Consider the following 27,472-nt stretch of genomic DNA (forward strand, 5'->3'; position numbering starts at 1 on the left):
AACACCAATTAATGTTTCTACATCCACTGAAGATGGAAAAGCAAGCGAGAAAGGCTTGTCGAGGTAGAGTAACTTCAAACTGAAACAAGTTCCTAAAAATTGAAAGTTAACAGATAAATCAGATAAATGTACCCCTTTAATAAAAGGTATTTCCCCCTAAAATATAAAGAAAGAAAAGCAGAAAGTCTCCAAAATGTAAACGCTTGAGGGTGAAAGCTTCATCTTTTCATGAGAAGGTGTGGGGGCGGAGCCGTCCAGCAAGGCGTCTCTTCACCACACCTGGAAAAGAGGCTTACCTGCGTCAGGTTCCCTCCACACAAAAGACCAAAAGGCCAAGGTAGCGGTTACATTATAATTTCATGGGAGGTGGCAATTGAGGAGGAAGTCTGGATGGGAACCAGAAAGCATGATGGGATAAGTGAGATGTACCACGGCGGGGCAGAGGATTAAGAGGTTAGATAAGGTTGTTGTGCTGCTCTTTCTGACTCAGTGTAGGATGTTTTCACGTCTGTGTTTCAGGCATGCTTTTTTCAAATGCAACGTGCATAAAAAAATATATAAACCTAGAGGTATCTCAGTCTAAGTAAAGCTGTATGACTCGGTAATGACGCTTTTTTAATAAAGTGCAACAAGGTTTCAACATAAAACACATCATCATCGTGTCTTTTTACTCTAAAGCTTTAAGTATAACAGACTTCATCACTCCAAATCCCGTCTCAATGGGCCTCATTCAGTAGGAGTCAGAGTAGAAATGCCACGCCCCCATTTCTCTATATAAGGAAATACGTTTCCTATCATTGAGAAACAGGTAACATTATATAATGAAAACCAAAACTGTTAAATTGCAATATGGATATTCTCACATACTCCAATGTAAGCTAGGTTCAGTTTTTATAGTTGAATATTTTAATTATGACAATAATTGATCAGGATGAAAGAGTGTCAGTTTCAGTTATTTTATACATTTGCCCAATGCATTAGCAAATTGATTGTTTTAAATATTGTTATTAAATCATTTTTTAATAAACGAGGTTTTAGTAAACCATGCGTTTAGTTTAAAGGTGTGTGTTTCTATGACAGCCGGGCATTCATCATTTGTGCGTATGCATGTTCTAAGGCAGTTCTCAATTTGTTGAGTATGAACAAATTCAGGTTAGAAATATTGATGAATTATGGATTTGCGTGTAAAACGTTTGTACGCGCTGTTTGTGAATAATAGCCATTGTCATGACAGTTGAGGACAACTCTGAACTCTGACTTCGCTGGTGCATTAAGATTTCCATTATCCTCAAACTGTATTATATCAAAGTCCAAAGAGAAAATGTTAACGAGGCAAATTTAATGAATCATGGAATGAACAGTGTTTATATACGATCATATCATCTCATAACCCTAGAAAAACGCTCCAAAATTAGACAACAAAATACGCATAGAAGCATTTCCGGCCTATTGGCAGGACAACATTTTTTGTCTATGCCTTCTAAAATAAACAAGTTTTATGATCTGAAAATGCAATGGTTAATGTTTGGTTATGTTCAGGGAAATATGTTGATGTGCATTAAAATTATCACTTGGTTAAGGTTAGGGGCCGACATGGTCATGGTTAAAAGGAAATGTCGGTTGGAAATGGAAGACGAACAGCGGTCTCCAGTGTTACACAGTGTCTACACAGGGGGTGCAGCGTGAGCAGCACGCTAGCAGAGAGAGCAGCAGCAGTTTCGGTGCACAGTATTGCGTGTAGGTCAGCCTGTGTTCTGGCATTTAGAGCCTAATGCAAAATCACTGTAGTCATGTACATAACATGAAAAATATAGAATATAAGCATACTAAGCATGCAAATACCCATTCACATGTATAGTGTGAGTCATTATGCGGCCCGTGTAGACAGCTGTACGGATTAAAACAGGAGCATATCTGTCAGACACATGGGAGCCTCCTGCGTAGACACGCTGTTAAAGTCTGATGTTTCGTAGCAAAGTGTAGCAACTATTTAGCGAACAGACACGAGAGAGTTATAAATCTTCTCATCTAACTCGAGAACAAAACTAAACTAAAAAAGAAAGTTAGTTGCAGGTTTGTGACGGGACAAGAAATCTAGCCTCTTGCATTCGGACACCTTTACCTTCCTCCTCTGTACATAAAGGACACGCTACTTACTGCATTGCTACTGAACTTTGGGACTGAATGTCTACTGTGAGGAGCAATATGGACGCAATCTGTAAGGATGCTGGAATACTGAGATGTGGTTATCCCACCGCTGAGTCTGATGGGCTGAGACATCTGTCTAATAACATCAGAAACTAGAAGAGTGCACTGAGTAGAGGGCAGATCTACACCAGATGTGTCTGGGATAGTGATGACGTACGCATGAATCATCCACCCCACCCAATAAATAATTTTGCCTTGACTTAGAGACCTGCACCCACATCACTTCACTCCACCACTACCAGCCCCTGTAGTCTATATTGTCTTTTAAATTGTGTCGAGCAGCGCGATCTTTCCCCGCGATTTCTTTATTGTGTGTCGTATTGATGTATCAGTGTGTTCTTTAACGGTTATCTGTGCATCACTGGACACTGGGGGCATGTGGGTGGGAAACAGGGAGTGCAGGGCAGGCTGTGTCCAGCGTGTATGCATGAGAGCAGCAGAAAGAATGGGAGACAACATGCAGGTAACATTATCCAGGTGTAACCAGTGTAGACAGACGTCTACGCAAACTGTCAATTTAAAAGTGAAAATGCCTAACGTGACAAGCAACAAACAACAAGCAAGATTCCACACTGAAGTATTTGCTGATCACTTATGGCCAGTTCAGAGGAGTGAGGAGTCAGCAATCAATGGCGGGATAAAACAGAGCAGTCAATAAGATAGTTTTTTCAAAAAAGAAGAATCACTGCAAGCATGAGAGGTCCTTGAGCAAACAGTCACAAATTTGCACAAAAAACATAACAGGCTGATGGGTCTAGTAGTGTGCGAGATTAACTGTGGACACATGCACATATACACGCACACGCCAACAAGATAATAGTTAAGCAAACAGTAAAATTAGAAAATTGTCACCATTGGAAAAAGTGACATTATCTACTGAGAGCATCCATATAATGCAACTTGTTTTTTCATTCAATATGAAATGTATTTTTATATTGTGGTCAAAATCATTTAATTGCAGTCTAACTACATCTAGTAAGACAGGAAAAATAATTCATTTTCCTTTTTATTGTATTAATTTAAATTTTTCAATTCTCCTCCACATTGTTTTGCTCTGTTTGGATTGAAGCCGTGGATTAAAATATCTTTAATCCCAGAGGATACTTTTAGAAACTGCCAAAATTCATATCAAAGAGAAGGAAAATGTAAAAACATGCTAAAACCCAAATCACAGAGGGATTGTACTTTGTTAATTTTGAGCTGTTAATCACTTTTGAAAATGAGGGGTCGCCTTATCTTTGTGAGATCTAATTCTGGAGATTAAACCTCTTGCTCTTTCACACCTTGAACGCCGCCAACCGTTAATGCCTCATCACCTCGACACTTTAACTCCTGTGTCGTCTCCTCATCCCGCTCGCTCGCCGCAGCCTCTGATCTTTGCCACGCCGCCGTCGTTCATTAACCACTCGACTCCCAAACGCCACCGCCCACAAACAGACACTTCAGCAAAACACATCTCCAAGGGCAAGAGTGCAATTTATTAGGCTTGTTGTGTGATCTTTGGCTGTGAAGCTGCAGATGGAATAAAAATCCTCTTGAATGATGACAAACTTAAAAAAAACAACAACAAACACATGACTGAGGCTGAATGCAAAGGACGGCCGCTTTGCATTTACAGGCTGCCGCTTTATTTTCCACCCGACGCTTCGACGGTCTGAATGCGGATGGAAACACAAACATGGAAACCAACTGTGACAAACAGGGTGAATAATAAATCAGCAGGCGAATCGACAAACTCACAGGGACTTCCACATATTTGGCAGCTGCTTTCACCTTTCAGGAGGGAGGCAGGAGGAGGAGGAGGGGGGAGGAGGAGGAGAAGAAGAAGAAGAAGAATGACACTGAAGTCCAGCTGGGAAGATCTGGTTTCCAGCAAATAACAGGTTGCCTCTGTGAGCAGTGAAAGAAACAGCTCGCTGCTCTCTGTTTCGGCGAACAAAAACATGGCTACTCACTGTGAAAGAGAGGATTGAAGAGAAGAATGTCCCTTCGTCGTATCTCGAGAGCTTGGAGAGGACGCAGTCTAAAACAGCGGCAAACTGCAGACAGAGGGGGGGGGGGGGGGGGGGAGACACAATGACAATTTACTGCAGTCATTTGTAGTTTTTAGAAACTTTTCATCCTTTGCACAAAGTTTTTTTTTTTTTTAATTTTTCTTTTTTTTCTAAATAAATACATTGTCTCGAGTTTTGTGCTGTGATCCATCATTCGATCTTGTTTGGAGATACAGTTCATGAACATTCTTGAAACAACTTTATTTCTTTATTATTATTTCTTTAGTGCACCTCTTTTATGAAAAAACATTGTGTGTTTCTTAAAGGGAAAAGTCAGAAACCCATCCTGTCACTATCTAAGAGTAAGTCATGGATTAAATAAAGAAAAAATGAATAAATCTCAGCACACACACACACACACATATATATATATGGATTTGATTGGAGGATAAAAAGAGATTTACCTTCGAGACGAGGGAGGAAATCATGTCTTTGAACGCCTCGTCAATCAGAACATCGATTTTGGAGTGGTACTGTTGCTGAGGGGGGGGGGACAAAGAGCAATATTTTATTATTTTCAGAAAACTGACAGGACACAAAGACCAAATATGACTCCTTGCTTCCTCGAGACAGAAGAGCAGCACCGTCTGTGCTGTAAAAGACAGAAAGACAAACCTAAAACACTCGATATGAACACGAAGCTCACACACACACACACACACACACACACACACACACACACACACACACACCTCACCGACATGGCGAGGCGTGAAAAACCTTCCCAACCGTGTAACGCCGCTGAGTTAAGCAGCTAATAGGACCATTATGTGGCTGACATTCCCGTCCGCGCTGGAAAAGCGAAGGAATCTGAAGGATACTTTTTGTGCGTCTCCCTACAATTAGAGCAGCCTTGTATTTCTCTAAAGCACCGGTCCAGCTGCGAGGACCAAAGGCTCACACAAGATTCAATTAATCCGCCATTTCATGTCTCGTTTGGCCCCCCCTAAAACATATTCATGGCACCTTTTCCCTTGAAGGAAAGAGAGAAAAAAAAGGCTGGGGCTGAGGGCTGAATGGCAGCAGCAGCAGGGGAGTTCATCTCTTGGCGACAATGCCCTTTCACTGGCCGTCTAAAGAACACCCAAATTAAAAATTTCAATCAACAAAGCGCACAGATCACTGACAAATTGCGGGTCTGGGGAGGTCACCGCCGCCAGCCCTAATTTTGTTTTTTTTTTCCCCTCCACAAGTCCGCAAAATGGCAGTTCTCTTTCAGTGCGCTGAATCTTTTCGGCAAATCTTGAGCTTTTCTTTTTTTCTCTTCTTACCTCAATTAACATTGCTGCTTTTCCCTGCTTTATTTCTACAAAGGCCGACACAAAAGCAGAGAGGAAGAGAAAAAATTGTTTGGTCTTTGCCATGTGCGCAGCAAAAACTGAAAAGAACAATTATTGCTTTTAAAAACATTTATCTGGTCATGGAGCTGCAGTCGCTGCTGCTACTTCAGCTCTGTGAGGTGTTTTAGATTCTGAACCGGGTCACATTTTCAACATGAAGTCTCCAACACTATTTAAATGACCTCTTTAAATGAGGGGGATATCAAAACAGTATTAATTAATTCAGCAGAGGAGTTTTTCATCTGGATTAAATTCTCAAGTGCAGATTTTTCATAGGCTGTCTGCTCGCTTGCTCCCCACATATGTACACAATAAAAATATGGACACTGCTCTCCCTAAAAACGAATGCCAAAAAGGGAGAGTGGCAGCAGAGTTTGTCGCTGAGGCATCAGATACGGCCATGTGCTGAAACAAAGCAAAACAAAAAAACCCTGGCTCCCAGAACAACACAAACTCCACGTTAGGATAAAAACCGACAACAAAGTTTTATGTGCTGGAGCCCTTTGGGTGAAAACACAGTCAACATCGGAAAGGCTTGAGTCATGGAGAGACCTCGGCTTTGTTTTGAAACCGACACAGAGTTGGCTGTCATCCTATTGGACAGGTAAACTAACATTACTGCAAAGCATGTGAAATTTATTGTAATTTTGTACTTTAGTTGGCTCAAGTTAGATAACGTTAGCTTGCCGACCAGCTGCTAACGTTATCCGGTGCACAACACAGTTGTGTGGCTTTTCACATTACTTCACCAGCTAACCTAAGCACCTCCGTGATGCATTATCTAAAGATATAGTTTCCCTGGATGGCATCGCCCTGGCCTCCAGCACCACTGTGAGGAATCTTGGAGTTATCTTTGATCAGGACATGTCGTTTAAGTCTCACATTAAGCAAATTTCAAGGACCGCCTTTTTTCACCTACGTAATATTGTGAAAATCAGGAACATCCTGTCTAAAAATGATGCAGAAAAACTAGTCCATGCATTTGTTACTTCTAGGCAGGATTACTGCAATTCCTTATTATCAGGCTGCTCGAAAAAGTCCATTAAGACTCTTCAGCTGATCCAGAATGCTGCAGCACGTGTTCTGACAGGAACCAGGAAAAGAGATCATATTTCTCCTGTTTTAGCTTCTCTGCATTGGCTTCCAGTAAAATCCAGAATAGAATTTAAAATCATTCTTCTTACCTACAAAGCTCTTAATGGTCAGGCACCATCTTATCTTAAAGAGCTCATAGTACCTTACTACCCCACCAGAGTACTGCGCTCCCAGAATGCAGGGTTACTTGTGGTTCCTAGAGTCTCCAAAAGTAGACTAGGAGCCAGAGCGTTCAGCTATCAAGCTCCTCTCCTGTGGAACCAGGTTCCAGTTTGGGTTCAGGAGGCAGACACCATCTCCACATTTAAGAGTAGGCTTAAGACTTTCCTCTTTGATAAAGCTTATAGTTAGGGCTGGCTCAGGTGAGTCCTGAACCATCCCTTAGTTATGCTGCCTATAGGCCTAGACTGCCGGGGGATTTCCCATGATGCACTGAGCTCCTCTCTCCTCTACTTTCTCTCCCTCTGTATGCAACCTCATCCCATTATTGCATGTTACTAACACAACTTCTCCCCTTTCTGGTAGTCTTGTGCTTTCTCGTCCTCTCCTCTCTCCTCCTATCACTTCCTGCAGGTGTTTCTGGCTCTGGAGCTGTGGAGTCTGGATCTGTGGTTGCGGGTCACCTGCTGCCCCCGTGTTCCTGCTCGACACCCTCTGCTGCAACGACTATTGTTGCTAGTCTTATTGTTATTATAATCATTAACATTACGATGGTTACCATTAACACTATTATACATATCTGTACCATTTTTCATTTAGTTTATAGCAACATTACTTTCACTGTCTGTACCTCTGTGTGTATATTGTGTAGGCTGCCTCTCTCTCTCTCTCTCTCTCTCTCACCCCAACCGGTCGAGGCAGATGGCCGCCCACCTGAGCCCTGGTTCTGCTCGAGGTTTCTGCCTCTTAAAAGGAAGTTTTTCCTTGCCTCTGTCGCCTAGTGCTGCTCTTGGTGGGAACTGTTGGGCTTCTGTAAATATCATCACAGAGTACGGTCTAGACCTGCTCTTTTATGAAAAGCGCTGTGAGATAACTGTTGTTGTGATTTGGCGCTATATAAATAAAATTGAATTGAACCCGAGCCACATTACTAACCTCTGTACCATTGTGTCATAGTGTTGATTTTAGCCTGAAGGAAATTATGTAACGGTAAAAAGCAAATGTGGAGCGATTTGTTTAAACTAGCCTATAGCGATGCAGGCACGGGCAGCCAGCTAACGTTAGCACGAATCTGCTGCTGTTTGCTTCATAATCACTTTAGATTACTCAGGTGCACAGATTGTCCACCTTTTTTGGTCTTTGTGTCCGATTATGCTCACTCATGCGTTTGAGCATGTGTACGAGCACAAACCAGGTTGCAATCTGAAAAACTCACTGCTAGTGGCGGATAAAAACCACATGTATAGCCCCTTTAACAGCTGGTTGAAATTTGTGCTCACGAATCCACTATAGCCTCCAACAATTCTTAACCCAGAAGAAGAAAAGAAGCAAAGAAGAAGAAGCTCATAAGGTCTGAGAAGGTCTTTCTTAACCAACCCAGAGGCCCTTTCAAATAATCTGGAAAATATCTGGAGCTGGAAGGTGGATCAGGTGTGCTCAGCAAATCAGGAGCGATTCAGGTGTGGCCAAAGTGAAGAAAGTTGAAAAACATACAGTGCTGGAGCTCTCCAGAAACACGAGCGGACACCACTGTCGTTGAAAAAGGCTCAACGTTTACATAAAAAGGTTTGAAGGAAACTAAAACCATCTCCTGTGTAATATTCTCTCACTCACTAACACACTAAAGGCTCAAAATGTTTGATTAATTGATGAATTGAGATATTTTAGCTACATGAAATGTGTGTGTGTGTTTTCAAAACAAGTAAACATGTTTTTAGGTGTAGCTTGTGTGGAGAATTGAGAGAGGGAAAAAGGCGGTGAGGCGAAGGAGGGACTTACCCATTGTTTGTCAATCTGGGATTTAAACAATGACGTGCAGAACACATGGGCATGAGGGACAGGGGAGACAAGAGGACAGACAGTCAGCTAATCAAATTTTAAAACACATCAGTGACATTAAAAACAGTTTTAAATGTTTTTATTGAAATGTTAAAGAAAAAGCTGTAATACCAGGGTTATGTAAATATAACTCAAGACTGATTCTTTTTCTTATATATCCACAGAAGTAACCATGAATTATCTTTAATAAGATTTCCCCTTGTTTAAGTTTTTCTGCGGTTTTTACAACTTTCTATATCAGTTTCCATTATAGTTTTGACCTTGAGTCAAATGTTTCATCTTAAGTCATGTTGTGCGACAGACAGACACAGACATATTTTTTGTGACATTGAATAAGAAAGAATAATTGTTAGAATTGGCAACACTATCAAACCAAACACCGTTATGGTATTCAGTCTCTGTGGGTCCTAATTTATCTCCCACTGTCGGCTGTAAAAACATGTAAAACCAGCAAAAAAAGCGGACCAGTTGTAAAAGCTTTTCTCCTTTTGAAAACTACCGAGAAGAATTCAAACACACTGAACATTTTATCATCAAGGTTATTCAAATGGAGTTTTTGGGTCTGAATGAACTTCAGCCTGGCAAATTGAATTAAACATTTAATGCGACACAATGTCAAATAGAGGTTTGTTATGTTTGGAAACCCAGATGGACTTGGATGAAATCAGTTTGTTCCTCTCGACTGGAGGGATACAAAATGCTCAAAACGTACTGATTTGTTTGTCTCAATTCAAGATGTTAAATCTGTTAATATATCACAGTTGGTTCTCTACAATCATTAGCTCTGTTGTGTCATGTGAATAATTGAGCTATGTATGGTCTGGATGCTGTAAGTTTTTTTTGTTGTCTTGTCTTGTGATGCATCTAAATACGACTGTCTTAAATTAGATAGGGGAAAGGAAATTGGGGGAGATATTGAAGGATGAGTCTCCATCATGTTGGAGTAGCAACAGTATATAATTGGTTAACATTAGCTCAACCTCGACCATCTGATTTCTGTTGTATTTGAATTTGACTGTCAACTAGTCGATTACTCAACTAATAATTTCAGCACTATAGTAAAATAACTTTTTTATATGATGAGGCAAATGGAAAATCTACCAGCATTAAAGGTACATTTTGATTAACTGAGTTTGTTGTACTGTGACCCCACCCCCTTTAGTCTTTTCTTGTCTTGCTTTTGTGTCTGAAATTGTCTTTGTGCAACATCTTCAAAATGTTAACTCAAATCTAACACTAGAACCAGTCAGGATGTGTAAAAAGCTGCTGTTGTGTGTGTCTCTCTCTGCAGGCAGGTATTCAGTGCGTGTTAGCGGGAATGAACGGACGGACGGTGTTTGTGAGCCGGCGGTGGCGGCTCGGCGAAAGCTGGAGACGAGAGGAAGCTGAAGGTTAAGAGAACAGCGAGCTTAGCTCTCTGTCAAGACTGCCGGCGGCCAAGGGTTTCGCTCTCAGCGACGCCAAGGCTGTCGCCTCACACAGGCTTCACGGTCATCCATTTAACTGCTCATGTCGAGCGCTTGGTCGTTTCAAGTGAACACAAATACACCTGAACTCCCCGTCTGAGGGATGTTTGCAGGGAAAGAGTCGTGTTTTAGTGGCTGATCTGACAGTTTGACTTGACCTGTTCGGTGTGAGGCTGAAAATAAAAGACGACTGAGGGTTTTAGAAGCTGACACACTTTCACTCTGTGAGGAATGAGTCTCTGATGGTGAGATGTGAGGTGCAAACTGAAAAATACAATCATCCATCCATCTTAAGTGATTTAGTCTGAAACACAGCCAAGACTCGTTTTTCTACAAACAAGAAAAATATTCTGCCAATGTGGAGATGATTCCTCCTCTTCCAAGTTGAGCGTCTCCTCTTGTTTCAGATTAGTTCTAGAAATGAATTGTAGTGTTTTAAAACTAGACAGGAAGATGACAGGATCAGGACCTGAGCGCAACCTTTTAGACCAAAATCTGTTTCAATGGAATCGCAATTAAAGGGATTTAAAGTTGGACATGAGAAGACTGTCAGTGGTCATGTTTCTGCTCTCATAGTTACAGCAGGAACGCTATATGTTACAAACTTCAAAAATACTTTGAGCACAGTCAAAACATGTGCCGGTGGGATATAAAAAAAGACACAGTCAGTGTCCCGATCATGTGCACATTGGTGTTTTTATTACATTTCCAGAACCAAACCAGAACTTAAACAAATCTAGTTCACTGTCAAGACTTGATTAAGTTATGTGAATACCTCACAGTCAACATCAGAACCATTACCAGGGACACCTACATCGTTGCATAGGGGGGTAACTTCAGTATTTTATAACCGGGACCCTATTTTCCCATGTGTTTGTGTCTACAACACTTTTTGAAATTGGTCCAGTATTGACCGAGTGCGCTGCAGTTGGCAGCAGTGAAACAGGGCTGCAACCGGGCTGCCCTTGTGTGAAATTGCACACCGCCAAGGTACGTCCACTAAAGTGCCTGCTTTTGCCACTGACAGGCTCAGATTGTTATACAAGTGTCTGACAACAACAATTTTATACCATTTACTATTTACTAATATCAAGACTAGTGACATGACTATTGAAATTTAATTTGTGATGGAATTGTGGAATTTGATTTGACATTTTGCTAACATTATCATAAATTATTTTTAAAATCCCTTTGTGGCAGATTTAATAATAATATAGCTGCAAGCGTCGATTCGCGGGTTTATACCTTTTTTCGCAATATCGCCATCAAAAAACTTTCACACATATAGTTCAATATTGTTACGAAACACATTCTGCAAGTTTTGTAACGAATGGACAAGCATTTTCTGATCTATAGCTTGCTTGATTTGTTTAATTCCATATCCAATTATTATGCATTTGTAGCGCCTCCTAGTGGTCAATTTGAATGAGACTTACAAAGTATGTGTGAAGTGCTTATGTAGACCTATCCTGCAAGTTTTGTGTTGATTGGACAAACATATATATTTTGTAGCATGCTTTGCGTTATATCATATATATAGCAGCTTGTTTGCATTTACAGCGCCCCCGGGTGTTCAATTTGAACAAAACTTTCAAGGCATGTTTCATTTACTTATGAGGACATATTCTGAAAGATTTGTGATGATTGGAGAATGAATATGGGATTTATAATGTAATTTGTGTAATGCTAAGCACCTTTCTTGTGCTTGTAGCGCCCCCTAGGGACGTATGTACATCAAACTGTTCAGGTATATCCGGCGCACCTATCTGAACATATCCTGTGAGTTTTGTGATGATTGACCCTACGGTTGCTGATTTGTGTTAATCTATGTCCAGAGCCACGCCCCTTTGAAGTTTATTGGTCCATATCTTGAAAAGTAATTGAGATATCGACACGCTTTATACAACTTTTAATAAGCTTGATCCAATGAAGATTCACTGAAAATTTGGTGGCAATCGGAGCTACGGTCTAGGAGGAGATGTCAAAAATGTGATTTTCAAAAAATTAAAAATGGCAGAATAACTTTCTAGGCGGACCTTAATGGTCCTTGAGGCTTTTCTGTAGAGCACATTGAGCTGGACCAGTACGAGAAATTTCAAGTCAATCGGACTTACGGCATGAGGGGCGTGGCCTTTCAAAGAATGGATTTTGAAGCCTTAATTACAGCGCCACCATGTGGCCGATTGGGTTCATATTTCAGGTCATGCACACCAATTTCAGTTATTCCCCCTAGTTTCATGTTTCTAGCTCATTCCAGCTCACGGGAATTTGAGCCGGTGCACCAGTGCCTTTCAAGTCAGCCAGTGCCTCTACATCCAAACTTAAAAAAAGAGGTAATACCTGAAAAAATAAGTGATGCCAAAAGGAAAACAAGCCAGAAATACCATGTTTGTTTGCTTGATTTAGGAAAAGATTTTAGGATTCAATAAAAGTTTAAATAAACGTTTGGACAGGAGATTTTCTGCAGTGACAGTCAGATCTAATTTTGAAATATCCTGCTGGAGATGTACCCTAAAATGTAAACCCTGTGATGTCACATCACCGATGTCAGGCGGTGCAGTCATGTGACTTATGTCATGCCTTACCTCCTGACCGGTGTCCAGCACGCAGAGTTTGGAGCACTGTTTCTTGGCATCCATCAGCACGTTGAACATGGTACAGACAGACAGCGGCACCCGGAAGTCCGTTGACTTACTTGCTTTCTGCATTTTGGCATCAAATGCTGATTTTGTTCTGTGGGACAAAACACAAAAAAGGTTTTTATGATTGTTGATGCCCAAAATGAAACTGAATGTATTTAAAACTGACAGTGTTGATTTTATTTCACCAAAAAAAACTGTGGTATTAAAAAAAGAGAAACACAATTATTGCAAGTATCCATTATTATTTAACAAAAGAAGGTTTGTTTTTAGAGTTTGTTGAGCTTTGAGGGTCTTCAGGTTAGAAAAGTATTTGCTCAGATTTGTCCTAAAGCTTGTTGAGGTCATACACTGGCCGTTTGAAGTGCTAACTCAGAATCTGATTACTGATGAGATAGTTGCGTGCATGGCTGGGTGGTATTCTTTCGTCATAGTATTAAAAAAGTGATTCATGTGCGTGGTACAAAAATAAAGCGAAAGCGTGAGAAGGATCTAGACCGATGTGAACCCAGAGGTCCTGATCCGGCGGTGGCGACCTCTCAGGCTGACCTCTTGACGCAGGCCTCCATCATGTCGCTGGCCATCAGTTTGAGTCTCTGCTCCAGATGTTTGGCGAACTCAGGCTCCGGCCAGTGGAGGTCCAGCACGAACATCTGCAGAGCATCCAGCTTCCAGAACAAATCCTCTGAGGTGGCAGAGCCGTTACTGCAGGGAGGATGGACAGGGTTATTAACTGAATGTCACAAATACAACAACACAAACGTTTACATGGACCTGATGTGTTTTCTTACAAGGATCTATGATGCTCATTTGTTCCACTAAGCTCTTATTTTGGTAATTTGCAGCAAGTGAGAGGATCTTAACTCTTTTTCTGAAAGGAGAAGTCATGAAACATTCTGCTGAGCATTTCCCAAACCATCCATCAGTTTTTTGATTGATTTCTTTCCTTCTTTCCAGGTTGTAGTAGAGCGATGTAGATTATGAACAGGACATTGTAAATGACATGCTGATTAGGCTTTGAATGGGTGATATAAAGTTACTTTTGGAGTATTACAGTATATATTGCTTCCTTTTGCAGGGTTGCTTGCATTAAATAGCTGAGGCAGTTCCAGAAGGTCTGGTCAGAGTCTGAGCACCTAGACAGACAATCATCGTTTTCAGCACATTTCTATGAAAATTAAGCCTTAAAACCTGTGGCAGAGAAATTAATCAATCACAGCCAAGACTGTTTTGGTGTCTTAATCGAGTGACCTTTGGATTGTAATACAGCTGCGACCATTTTAGTGCGTTCAAGAGCACTCCAACACCTGAGGCTGCAGAGTTTACTGTTGAAAAGAAACATTTAGAAGTGCTTTTTTAATATATGGGTCTGTAATTTCCAACTGATTTACTTGAATGTTTCCTGATAGAAATATGTATACTGTTACTAGGGAACTGCAAACCCGTACAATAAAGTATTTCCAAAGATTTTCAATGTCATTTTTTATAACTTCATTCCATGTTTTTAATGTTTGCTTTGTAGGGTTTATTTTCTGTCATCAGGGGTCATGAACATTTTCAGCAGTTTAACATCAAGTCCAGGATATCAAACTATTAATTAACGCTTTACCTGAGTAAAAGGAACAAAGGAAGAAAGTAAATCAAAAAATTAATGGACTGATTTGAATTGAATGTGAACAAACATGTAGATTCACTTGTATGGTTATTCACTGGTGTTTTGTTCAACCACTAGTGAAAAGAAAACACCATAAGTGCTCAGTATCTTGACCTGAGAAAAATAAAGACTCGTAGAAGATGAGTGTATTTAGGTTTTAGTGTTTATCTTCAACAGGTTTTGGTAGTTTTGGTGCAGAACTGTGTGGCTTCAGTCAGTGAACACAGCACCAGGCTGAAACAGAGACAGATGGACATCTCCCCGCCTTCTCCCCTGCGCACAGGTTACACAGCAACACATGGCAACGCTCGCCGCCACCGACATCCAAGTGTACAGCGCCTGGCTAGAATGACAGCCATGGGAGGATGAAGGAGGGGAGGGAGGGTGACGGAGGGGGGGTTAAAAAAAGCACCACTCACTCTCTCACTTTTCTCACTTCGCCTTTAAAAGACTGTTACCTTAACAAGTGGCGCACAGGAATAAACGCTTTGGGCTGAGTCTGCGGTGCAATTAAACACTCGGTGGCTATCCCCCTCATGTCTAATTAGTGGTGCTCTTCTCTGAGCGCGCTCTGCCCCGCTCCCCGGGGAACGGGACGATCCCACTCGCCCGTCTGTGCTTGCTAATGAAGTGCCAGCTTTTTTTCCTCTCTTTTTTCATTGGATTGAGGAGGGCCAAGTGAAGTGAGGTAGAGGAACAGTGTGGTCTGTGTTGTGGGAAAGGCTGGGGGAGTCGGCATGAGGAGCCTTTTTAAGAAACACACCCTCGACCAGCCTCCTGGTCGAGCGTCGGTGGCCCCGACGTGGCTGCCAGTTCTGCTGCAGACTCACTTGCTCTAAAACAGACTGATGGGCAGATGGAAACATATAGAAATGTTTCTATAAACTGGACTTAGCAGGTGAATTCAGATCAAACCTCCGATCTCTCACTGACGCCACATCTGAATCAACAGTACAACTGCGACTAAGCATTATTTTCAACACTTATTACTCTCAATTTTAAACGTTATTCTATAAAATGTCTGAAAACAGTGATACATGTCCATCATACATTCCAAAGTCCAAGGGGTCTTCAAATGTCTTGTTATGTCCGACCAACAGCCCAAAACCCAAAGTTTACAATGATATAAAACAGAGAAAAGCAGCAAATCCTCACATTTGAGAAGCCTGAACTAGAGATCAATGAGATTTTTGCTTGATAACTGACTTAAACTGCGTGACATGTCTTTTCTTAAGTATTGCTTGTATTGCATATTTCCCACAACACATGCTTCCCCTCTTTAAAATGGCACCATTTTGCAACAAAAGCAATTCATTTCAAAAGAATCACTATGATCAGAGGATTCGTTTGTGGGGGTGAAGGAAATCCAAGACACACATTTTTGAATCAGATTCAATTTTGGTGAACTTTGTCACACAGTTGCCTTGACAGTACTGACCTTTGAGGAAACAGAGAGTGTAAAATCGAGGAAGCTATTGTAGCTTATTAGCTTTGTGTCACCATCTTATTTTATTTACCCCCCCCCACCTCTATCGGAGCATAAACTGCTCCAGAACAGACTTGGTTTCCAGGAGTCAATGGTGCAAATACACCTTTTGAATAAACTGTGTGGACCTGTCACATTAGCACCTTTTCTCTAGCACAGTGTGTCTTTTTCCTCTCTTCAACAACCCTTTATTGAATGACATGGTGTACAATTCAGAGAACAAAATCACAGGAGTACAGACAAGTACTCCCCTAAGCACAGAGAGAATAGAAAGAAGCTTGGAGAGGTACTGTGACCGACTACAAATAGCACTTCAATGCATGGGTGTTTTTTCCCCCAACATTCCCGCACACCTCCGGTCTTTAGCGACCTGGCGTTTCCATAATACAGATTAAGCCAGATATTTAAATCATACTGCTTGTGAACTTTTAATAATGTAATAATAACAGTACCAAACACACATACAATATATTTATGACATTTTACTATCACATATAAATGTTCAGAATGCATTTATATTTCTCGGTGTAGCCACATCTTTATACTGTATTACACATAGGAAGAAGCCTATTACACATAGGCTACTGCATCTTTTCATTGGCCCGAAAAACTACTTGCGCGTTTATAGAAACAGGTTGAGCAGTAACTATATGAGATTCCATTATCAGTCCTAAATTCTCTTGGGACCTCTATCTGGATGGTATCACAATCATTGTCCCATTCAGAGCTCAAGCTGCTTCATCTTCTGAGCTACTGCCATCAAAACTGCTACTCCGCACTAAATCTTATTACCAGGTCCTGCACCATCATGTTACGGAGTCAGTAAACTAATATAAACAAATGTTTCCTTTATCGTGTCTGTGTTTATTCATATTAACAGTGAGATAACATCATGAGGCCAAACGGGGAAACACAACATTGCATGCAATCACTTGAATCCAGCATAGTGTGAATGCAAAATGTACAGGGTGGGGATTGAAAATTTGCCATTTGGCCAAAACTGGCAAATTCACACTGATTTTATCCCTTAGTCAAAAACTGTTTTATATTTATTTAAAAAAGGCTAATTGTTTTAGCATTCTTTTAAAATACAGATGTCTATACTTTCATTGCCTCCTATTCAGAGTATTGCAGTTTACTTAGTTAGTTACTTAGTTTGTAGTAAATGCTGCAAAATAGATTTTTAATGTTTCTCACCACACCAAAGTCTTCTGAACTGCTGCTTCACTGTGAGCTACACCCAGCCTGAGGTTCTCAGGTGTCTGCTGTTAGGGCTCTGAGCACCTTGTACATGGTGCTCGTGCTTTACCAGGTGAACTAACAGGTAGCCCTATATTTTGTCATGTTTTGATACAGCTAGACAATTTGGAGGGGAAAAGGAGCAGGTGCAGGTTTTTTGGCTAAAGCTTTCACACATGTGAAAACAGTTCATCTATCCACTTACAAGATGTCAGGCAGATTTATTCCTTGCAAGCTGTAAATGAAAATTGAGGTGTTGTGTTATTATGACACTGATATTCTTTACAACGTGACATGCATACTGCACAGCACAATGACTCGCGTCACACAGGGAGCAATACAAAATTTTCAACGAGTCTCTGAGGAACGATCACATGCATGTGGTGCCCTGCTGGAGCTACAGTGTAAAGGAAACAATTTGAAACCACAAACCTCCCTCTGATGCCAAACCTAGCTCATTCAGACGAGGATTCATTGTCGGAGACCAGGACTTAACGGCATTATTGTGGATTATAAATAAAGTACTTTTAAAATATAATGTGAAAACTTGAGCTTCAAGCAGGGGAGTAAAAAAGCAAAAAGAATCAGAGGAGTTCAGACCAGAGAAGTTTCTTGATATAGTATTTGATTTTAGTGATGTAAACTCTTTGACAAACATGCAGACAGACGAACAGAAGCAGAGGTGTGACGTGACTGCTGAGCATTCAGGAGGACAGTCTTGGCAAGAGTTCTTTACCCATACCTGGCCCCCAAAAACCAAAACACTTGACCTGGGGCCTCATTTATAAATGGAGTGCATGTACAAAACAGGGCTGGAAACGTGCATAGGCCACTTCCCAAGGAAGTGATCTATAAAAACAAACTTGACTGGAGAATGTACGGTCCTCCACGCAATCTGAACCATGCGTACGCACAAAACTGGAGAAATGAGAAACGGCGACTCACGTGGCAGAACAGTTGAACAGTTTGAAATGAACAGGCCTACTATTGTGTAAAATAAATCTAAATATTACCTCTGAGTATTATATGCTTAAAGCCTATCTGAATAAACAAACACCCGTTTGATTGATTTTCCCTGAAGTGTGCAAAAAAATAAACATTTAAGATCATTTGCAGCGCACACAAAATCAGATCAGATCTACGATAATAAACACAAACCAATATATCTGTTTCTGCAAAAGAATCGGTCAAATATGTTGTACAGTTGAATCCGGAATCATTTTAATTAATACTTGCACGCAGTGCAATTCATTCTCATAAATAAGTGGAACAGGAGGACAAATTACAGTTAAATTGATGCTGTTTTCAATGCGTCAGTAGAACAAATACGAGTGCATAGTTTCATGTAGCCAATTGTTATCAGATGATCATTGCCTTAATCGAGTCAAACGCTGTGCGCCAGCGTGTGGATGTGATGCGCTGCTTGTAAAAACACATTATTGAAATATATAACACTATTTTATTAAGTAAATCTTTCAGCTTTTGTCATTTAGCCTACAACAAGTCATATTTCTTTTAACTCATTGGCAGTGTACTGTTTGTGTAACCTAAATAAATGTTTAAACACAGGTTGGTATGCATTTGGTTTAATCTCTTTTCAAACGGGGGCTCCAAATTAGTACCCTGGTCACCCTGTCTTGCGTGTGTTTGTGTGTCCCCCTCCAGCCAGCGACGTCACTGCTCATAGGAGGGATGCCCCTTCGCACAGATCGGTTATAAAAGAGGTGGAGCTCCGGTGCCTCTTTTCCTCCAGTGCACAAGCGTTGTGTGAAAGTGCGTTTTTTACCCACCAAACATGCTTCAGCTTCACCAAAAGGAACCTCAGTGTCCCACTGAGTTAAATTTTGTTTTGTAGCATGCAGTCAGTACATATTATTTTATATTGGGTGGTGAGGCCGCAGTGGATAAAACACATGCCTTTGGTGTGACAGACCTGGGTTTGATTCCCACTGTGACCCATCCCATTAATATTAATGAGGGGCGTTTCACTGACCATTTATAGGCAACTATGGGTGTTTGATGGGTGATTTATAAAGGGAACACTGCTTAAAGGTGTGCGTACGCACGGTTTTATAAGTCTGAATATTTTTTGGTGCACGCCATTTTTGGCTTTTAGGCGCACGTACACTTTTAGTGAGGTTTCTACGCACACTTTTATAAATGAGACCCCTGAACTGATCCATTTCTCCTACAAATCTATGGTCTAAATCTAAGTGTTGACTGGACCCTGCAGAACCTTAAATGTTAAATATAAGCAACAAAAGATGCATGTTTAATCCTGTTTTTACTTTGTCATTATGGGCTTTTGAGTTTACATTCATCAAGGGGAAAATTAATTTTAACAATTTTAGCACACGGCTGCAACATACCAAAATGTGAAAAACATGAAGGGGTCTAAATACTTTCTGAATGCACTGCACCATGCTAATGTGCGAAATGTTATTTAGTATTTCAACATGAAAACTGTAAACATGCTAACGTGCTTTTTTGGCATACAGATCATAATACAGCTGAGACTGATACATACAGTTGTGTAGGGCTGTCGTAGATGCTACTGAAATGGCTACTGTACAGAGGATATATCCTTTACCGCTCTCTAGGGGCAAGGATCTAACAACAGAAATGCTGTGTCTTCATTTTTAATCCATTTAGCAGATTAGTTTTCTAGTGTGTAGTGAACATAACAGCCGCGCTGGTATGACTGTAGACTTTTAGTCTTGTTGCAAATGCTATATGTTGCCTGTCATATAAAAAAAAAAAAACAATGTCCTGGTTCATCGAGAGCGATGTAATTTCAGACAGGTCAGGCACCCCAGTTGTTTCAGAGCTGGAGAATATAACAGACCAAGAGCTCTACGCTGGCTTATTGATGGATTTCATCTTTGATTCAGGTGAGATGTTTCTTGTTTACAAATTCTCAGACATCTACCCTCCTCCCTTTATACATACGTGTTCTCACACAGCGGTCCCATCCAGGCGGGCGCAGAGAAGCTGGGCATCTGTGGCAGCGTGAGAGGAAGGCTGGGGACTTTGGGAAGAGGAACGCTTGCAAGATTGTTAGTTAACGACCTGCTGGGCCAGAGTCAGCGGTGACGTTGATCGAGGGCGGAAAAGGAAAATGTTAAAAGAATAAAAGACAAAGAGAAAGAGAAAGAGAAGAAATAGCACAGTAATAGTGGCCGTTCTTCACCACAGCACACACAAAGAAGGATAGTAACGTGTAATAGCAGCCACTTGTTCTGCCTGCACTAATTGATTAATAGCAAACACCAATAAAAGACAGAAAAGTCACTGCTTACTTCCATTCATTCGGTTTCTTTCAGTTCAGGTGCTCTTTTTTTTAAAAAAACAGTGCAGCTCTCAGTACATTGTTCGTGACTGCAGTGTGTCCTTGCTGTGTGTGCTGTACATTCAGCTCTGCCTCCTTTTGTTCCTGTTATGTGCAGCGTTTGATTTCTTCAGTTCAGGGCCATAGCAGAATTATATCAGATGGAGACTATTTCAGAAATATGGTGTTGAAAAGAATATATCTTTGTACACATTAATACTTATCAGAAGTAATTCACTATTTTAATAGAAATTGTAGCTCAAATGCATATAAAGATAAAATTGGATAGAATCATCCACTATACACATAGAAGCATTGCATCACATACATTGTGACCTTGATGAGGATCTATGTGATTAAAATGATCCTAGTGTCTTCAAAATGGGGAGAAAAAGATTGAGTGCCACATTCTCAGATTCTTTTTTAATAATTGTTGTTTGAAATGGTTAATTACTTTTAGTCTCCTGTTTAATATGTCTGAGTTTAACCAATTTGTATCTTTTATTTCATTAAAATCTTTTAAAATCCTATTTGTAGGTATTTTTATATTGTCCCGTGTTTCTTTTATATCTATAGGTAAAGCACTTTGCAATGCATTGTTGGTAAAAGGTGCTATACACAAACTTGCCTCAAAGAAAAACATTTTTCATACATTAGTAATCATACTGACAAAACTGCATCTGACATTAAATGACCCATCACTTACACCAGGAGCTTGATAACACAACACAAAGGGGCAGTGTATTCAAAGCATCAGCTCGAACTGATGATACATTCTCCAGAAAAACAGGAACTTTATTACATTCACCCCAGATAGGCACATCCCAGCTATCGTACTTTGACTACCACATCTAAAGTATATGTATTTCATGTCCGGTGAGTGTTACGGGTGTCAAATGGCATGTGTTAAAACATAATCGCATGAAGATAAGAACAGAGGCAAAAAGACACCGATTTGTTCTAGGCCGCTCAAAATGAGGGGAAGACAATTTAAGAGATTTTACTGCACAAATGTACAAACAATAAGCCAATATTTAAATGACCTAACTGATCCTAACTACATGTTGAAATATAGAAATATGCAACTTAGATGTTTAAAAAACCTTCAATTTTAATGATCAGAATAAAAAAGAAAACAGTTTTGAGGGGACAGAGAAACTACTGGAATTCTCACAAATAAAGAGCTAACACTGGACTCTTACTTGACAGACTGCCAGGTCTCCTGCTCGAAGCCGCGGTGGATGGACTGGGCGATGGATGACTCCATCAGGTCGATGTAGCGCACCACCAGGGGGACGAACAGGTCCTGCAAGTGTTTGTGGAATGCCCCATTGCACAAGTGAGCTGTGGAGAATAAATACTATTTAAATACCATACATGATAACACTGCACAACCCTTATGCGTTTCAAGGCACAGATCGTTGCTGAATGATTAAATGTCAAACAGTGGTCACCAGATTCTTCCCAACTACTTTTGATGAGTTCTTAAAGGCACTCGGATTTCTCTGTCAACTCTAGAGGTGCTGACAGGCATTTTCTCCCCTGTTCTCTTTGCCTCTTAATTTTCCAAAATATTGAAATTATTAATTTAAGTGTCTTTCCTGTTTCAACAGGGCAACAAGCCCGTGCACAAATCCAGCTCCATAAAGAAATGGTTTACCCAGTTTGTTGTGGAAAAACTTATCTGGTCTGCACAGAGTTCTGACCTCAACCCCATCCAACAGCTTTGCGATGAACTAGAACGCCAATTTACACACAGTATACATCAAGTGTGCATTGACGGCATATTCCTTTGACGGACAGGCCATGCTTCAAACTCTGCTTCAGTTAAGATATTTTAGGCTTAAAAATCCTGAAAGACTCATCCAAACCTGAACATCGCATGCCATAAGAGTTAGGTTTTGTATTGTACAAAGATTCTTCTAGGATCGAAAAGATGTTCGTGATATTGTGCACCACCGACACTCGCCAAACCCCTCCTTGTAGGTTTGAGAAAGACTGTCAAACAGACAGATAAATCCTCAGTGATGGTAACAGTCCACAGCCAAGAGAGACAAAGACAGGCTGGTCTCTCAGGGCTTCATTAGTTTTAATTCCTCTCGCTCTGCTCCGTCATGATTAACACTAGCCTTTTTGCCCTCCAGAGAGTGTAAAACCAGCCTCCCTCGCAACCGCTCGCATTCACATGCTGACAATCAAGTGAGCATTTAAATAATCTACAGAACAACTGAGAGATAATACACTTGTTGAAGAAAATCCTCAAAGAGTCGATCAGGCGGTCACTGTAGAGGTTTTGTAGATTTTTTTGAACGTTTTAAATATAAAAAAAAAAAAAGTGTGAGCAATAGACAAGTCAAGGTTTGTTCATATTTTATCACTGTGAGGTTCAGAGAAGGCTTGTAAATGAACTTCCAAACTCTAAACCTTTGTTACTCCAACCTACCCGAGTGTCTGATCGGGACTGTATTCAGATTAATCTCTTTCCCCTCACTTTTGACATAATTATCAAAAGAGGGAAGGCCTCCTTTGTGCAAACAGTCAAAACTATAATTTCGCTTGTTCTGTGTTTCGGCTCCTCATCTATTGCCTCATTACACTCCAATTAAAGTTGAATAATGTTGTGACACTTGGAATAATTACGGCATTAACAGAGGATGGTAATTAGAAAAAATATAATAGATATGAGCCACAAATATAGGAGATTTGTGGGTTCTTCACACAATGAAATGCTGAGTTTTTTTGTTCCCAACAGTGCCCTTGGGCTGTCTGTCTATCTGCCTGCCTGTCTGTTACTGTATTCGAGGTACTTTGGCATCAGCCATGTTAAATAACGCCTCACATCTCGCCAAATCTCTGCTGGCTCTGGGACAAAGCTGCGGAGCTGAAGGAGGGCTTGGACAGAGGAAACAATGATTTTTCTCCAGCAGTCAAATGAAATCTTAGCATTCAGATGCAGTTTGTCACAAAATACAACAACCTGAAATACAGCAGTGCATGTTGATGTTTGTCGTACTTTAATCAAAAATTTCCACCATAATTATTTTTGTTTTGTTTTTTTTCTTCACACCATTGGGACCTTGAGATGGTGAAAAGCACATAACATAAATAAGTGGTTTCCCGCTCTGACAGTTCAGTTTCTATCTCTTAATACATGTGTGTCAGTGACACTGACTGATTTTTTCCCTAATTTTTCCATGACATCACCTTTCGTCTAGTTTTCTGTGCACTGCAAAAAACAACACTGTTTGAGGTGCTTGATTAATTATCTGGTCCAAAAGTAAACAACAGGAAAGATCACATAACAATGATTGAGATGTACAGATCCACAGAAGACAACACTTCAAAACCTAATTTATTTAACAAAAATGTCCTGGAATGGCCTCCTTACTTCAGACAACCAAAACAAACGAGATGTCTAACTGTTTTTTATTTCTCGTTTTTTAATTCTTGCCTCAAATAATAAACTTCTTAGCTCACTGTACATGTCACGAGGCAATGACAATGGCTACAACTGCATACGTACATTGACTGATTGTTCTCTAGTTTTGCATTTTGTGAGTGTCCTTGTCACCACTGGTAGCATGGGGTGGTACCTGCAGCCCATTCAGTTTGCACAGGTAGTCCAGCTCCTCCAGGATTGCGCACTTGCTGTTGCAAAAATGTTTGCTGTGTCTCTCAGTACAGTCTCAAGAGCATGGAGGAGAAACCAGGAAAGGGCCGTTACATGAGGCGAGCAAGACTTCATGAGGGTGGCATGAGGGCCTGACGTCCTATAGTGGGATCTGTGCTCAAAGCACAGCACAGTGCAGCTCATCAGGAGCATTCCCAGATGTTGTCGGGCGTGCAAATGGTGTTTATTTAACAAGAATAATTTTGGAGGCAATAGTTTGTGCTGCAGTTGATTTGTACTGCTTTACACAAAGGTGTTTCTGTTATTGAGCCTACCGGATATAAATGAGAACCACTGGTATTACAACAATAAAAGTCTGTCAAACTTTAATAGAAACTACTAAAAAGATGAAAAACAACTCCTGAAGAGTTTAATTTCTTTTAAAAAGGAGCCTGATCTCTGCAGCTACCTGCTGACAGGTAGACAGGTCAGCTGACACTGAGCTGAAGATAAACCACGGGCAGCTGATCGTGTGCCTCGTCTGGCCTCGAGAGTTTTCTCCACTGCTTTTGTTAATTACCACGCTGTCAGAGCCTGCAAGGTGCCGTTAACCTCGTCTCTTAACAAGCCTTGTTTTCTTTAGCATCATTGGTGTTAATTAGCGCTCTTATCTGTGAGACCATGTGCAGTATGGGGCATTTTCTTCCAAAAAGCTACAGTTTTAGATGCATGAAAATGAAGGTCAGACTGTCACAAGAGAGGAGAGCATGAAAAGAAATTAAAAAGGTATCAGTGAGGAGTCATGGCTAAACGTTGGCAGTGAGGTGGGCAAAGGTAATTCATATTTCTAGTGTATTTTTAATTCCTGTACAGGTGAATCTTAGAATTAAGTTGTTGTTGCAACAGTCCAATTTCTCTATGTGCATCATTTAAAGTTTTATTTTCAAACTGCAGCTGCAAAATGCTTCCTCTTAAAGGTGTACATTGTACTTGTAAACACTACAGGGATAATAAACGAAATGTCCTTTTCTCAGTTGGAGTATATACGTGCGTGGGGAGCGAAGGTAATGAAGAAAAGCAGCGTAAAACTAGAAAGAGATTTTTGGATTTTTGGATCTTTCACTTTCTGTGTGGAGATTACCCACCAGAGAGAAAACCAAATTTAATTTGGATAAAATCTGAAGCAGCTCTGTGCGTGTGTGTCTGTGTGTGTAGGATGATCTGATCTGTTGCACACACTTGCTGGTTCAGAGCCCACAGAAACTGGCAGAGTAAAGCTGTGATTGCAGACAGCAGGAAATTATACACTGAACTGTGTTTGACACACAGTTTGTCAACAGCTTAAATCATGGTAAACTTTCTATGTTAAATTTCATTCGCTAAAGTCCACCCAGTAAATGAAACAAGCAGGAATTCATTCTGAGATTTGCCTGTTCAACAACGACTGTACCAAGACATGCCAACAGAAGGAAAAAAGGTACACAGTATAAAACAGAACAATAATATATATATATATATATATATATACAGATATATATATCTGTATAAAAACAGAACAATGAATTTATCGTCATCTTTAACTTAAACCGCTTATCTGGGGTCGGGACGCGGGGGTAGCACACCAAACTTTCCTTTCCCGAGCCACATTAGCCAGCTCTGACTGGGGGATCCCAAGACATTCCCAGACCAGTGTGAACAATCTCTACACCCGTGTCCCAGGCACGTCCAACTGGGGGGGCATCCTTACCAGATGCCCGAACCACCTCAGCTGGCTCCTTTCGACGCAAAGGGGTGGTTGACTGATCCTATAATTTTATTTAGTTTTCATTTTGTGAATTTAAATTTTAGTTTATTTGGAAAGCTTTGGAAGGTTTTTGCTTTTTCCTGAGATATATAGTAGCTTGTTTTGCTGGAGACATTTTTCCCAAATCTCTACAATGGAGTTGCAGAGTGAGAAGAACCACAGTCAGAATGTCCAAAATCATGAGAATAACAGAGGTGGAAAAATACCAGAATTGTCCTTTAACACACTTTAGCATTCAGCTTAAAGCACAGCTGCGTCTGACAAAATGAGACTCACGGTCAGCTCGCAGGAAGTTGTTGAGGAGCTGGAATAATGGGAAGCTGTCCCAGGAGTCGACAGGCTGGACCTGCAGCGCGGCATCCATGTCGGCTCTGTACAGAGACAAAAATTTCTCTGCATGGTCAGTCATCAGCTCCGGCCACCAGGAGAAAGCCTGAGAAAGATACGACAAAAGAAATGAACAGTTTTAGTTTTTGAACACAGACAAGGTCTAATGACAACTAAAGTTGTTTTTACAAAGAACATGTGTTCTATCAAGATCAGCTGTTTCAGCAAATGCCATTAGTTAGTTTACGTTCAACTGACAGCGCCCTCTAGTGGTCGTAGAAATAAGGCACTACTCTTTAAACGTTAGGGGACCTTTTTCGTCATGGTTACAGTAATAACCACTTGTTTAAGGTTAGGGAATTACCACGGTCATGGATAACAGAAACTGACATTGACAGTTTGTTGGAAATGGGAAACAGTCTCCCGTGTTTGAAGTCCATGATTTCGGTGTCCCGTCCATCTACCCAGACCTCCTACCTAGGCAGACTTTGTCGCTCCATCATAATGTCACCTTACATCCTCTTTTGCTCCCCATGGACAAGAGTCCAGATTTATCGTTCCAACAGTGATTTTTAACAGTTTTGAGAAGCACAGTGAAATGATGTTGTCCTGCTGATAGCTGACTGCTCTTAACGCCAACAGATGTATTTCGTCGTTCGGACTTCTTACAGTGGGGGGAAAAATTATTTGTTCCCCTGCTGATTTTGTACGTTTGCCCACTGACAAAGAAATTATCAGTCTATAATTTTAGTGGTAGGTTTACATGAACAGTGAGAGACAGAATAACAACAGAAATTCAGATAAATGCCTGTCAAAAATTTTATAAATTGATTTGCATTTTAGTGAGTGAAATAAGTATTTGACCCCCTCTCGATCAGAAGGACCTCTGCCTCCCAGGTATCTTTTATACAAGTAACGAGCTGAGTTTGTTACCTCCATAAAAGACACCTGTCCACAGAAGCAAGCAATCACTCAGATTCCAAACTCTCCACCATGGCCAAGACCATAGAGCTGTCCAAGGATGTCAGGGACAAGATTGTAGACCTACACAAAGCTGGAATGTGCTACGAGCCCATCGCCAACCAGCTTGGTGAGATGGTGACAACAGTTGGTGCGATTATTCTCAAATGGAAGAAAGACAAAAGAACTGTCAATCTCCCTCGGTCTGGGGCTCCATGCAAGATCTCACTGCAAGATCTCTGCTGTCTATGACCCCAAGAATAC

At 40.7% G+C, this 27,472-nt stretch overlaps 1 protein-coding gene across 1 annotated transcript in view; it reads right to left on the reverse strand.

Annotated features, from left to right (window-relative positions):
• cadps2 (Ca++-dependent secretion activator 2) overlaps positions 1–27,472 on the reverse strand; it is a 244,423-nt gene that overhangs the window by 19,045 nt on the left and 197,906 nt on the right. Inside the window, 9 exon segments of the mRNA XM_038705806.1 lie at positions 3,949–3,981; positions 4,164–4,247; positions 4,667–4,741; positions 8,636–8,650; positions 12,747–12,894; positions 13,350–13,505; positions 20,129–20,248; positions 21,710–21,851; positions 26,198–26,354. Coding sequence (XP_038561734.1) covers positions 3,949–3,981; positions 4,164–4,247; positions 4,667–4,741; positions 8,636–8,650; positions 12,747–12,894; positions 13,350–13,505; positions 20,129–20,248; positions 21,710–21,851; positions 26,198–26,354 — 930 coding nt within the window.

The sequence above is a fragment of the Micropterus salmoides genome, unplaced genomic scaffold (assembly GCF_014851395.1).
Source record: "Micropterus salmoides isolate LMB-PRFRI ecotype aquatic unplaced genomic scaffold, ASM1485139v1 Ms_hic_scaffold_8, whole genome shotgun sequence".
In the NCBI taxonomy this organism is placed as follows: Eukaryota; Metazoa; Chordata; class Actinopteri; order Centrarchiformes; family Centrarchidae; genus Micropterus; species Micropterus salmoides.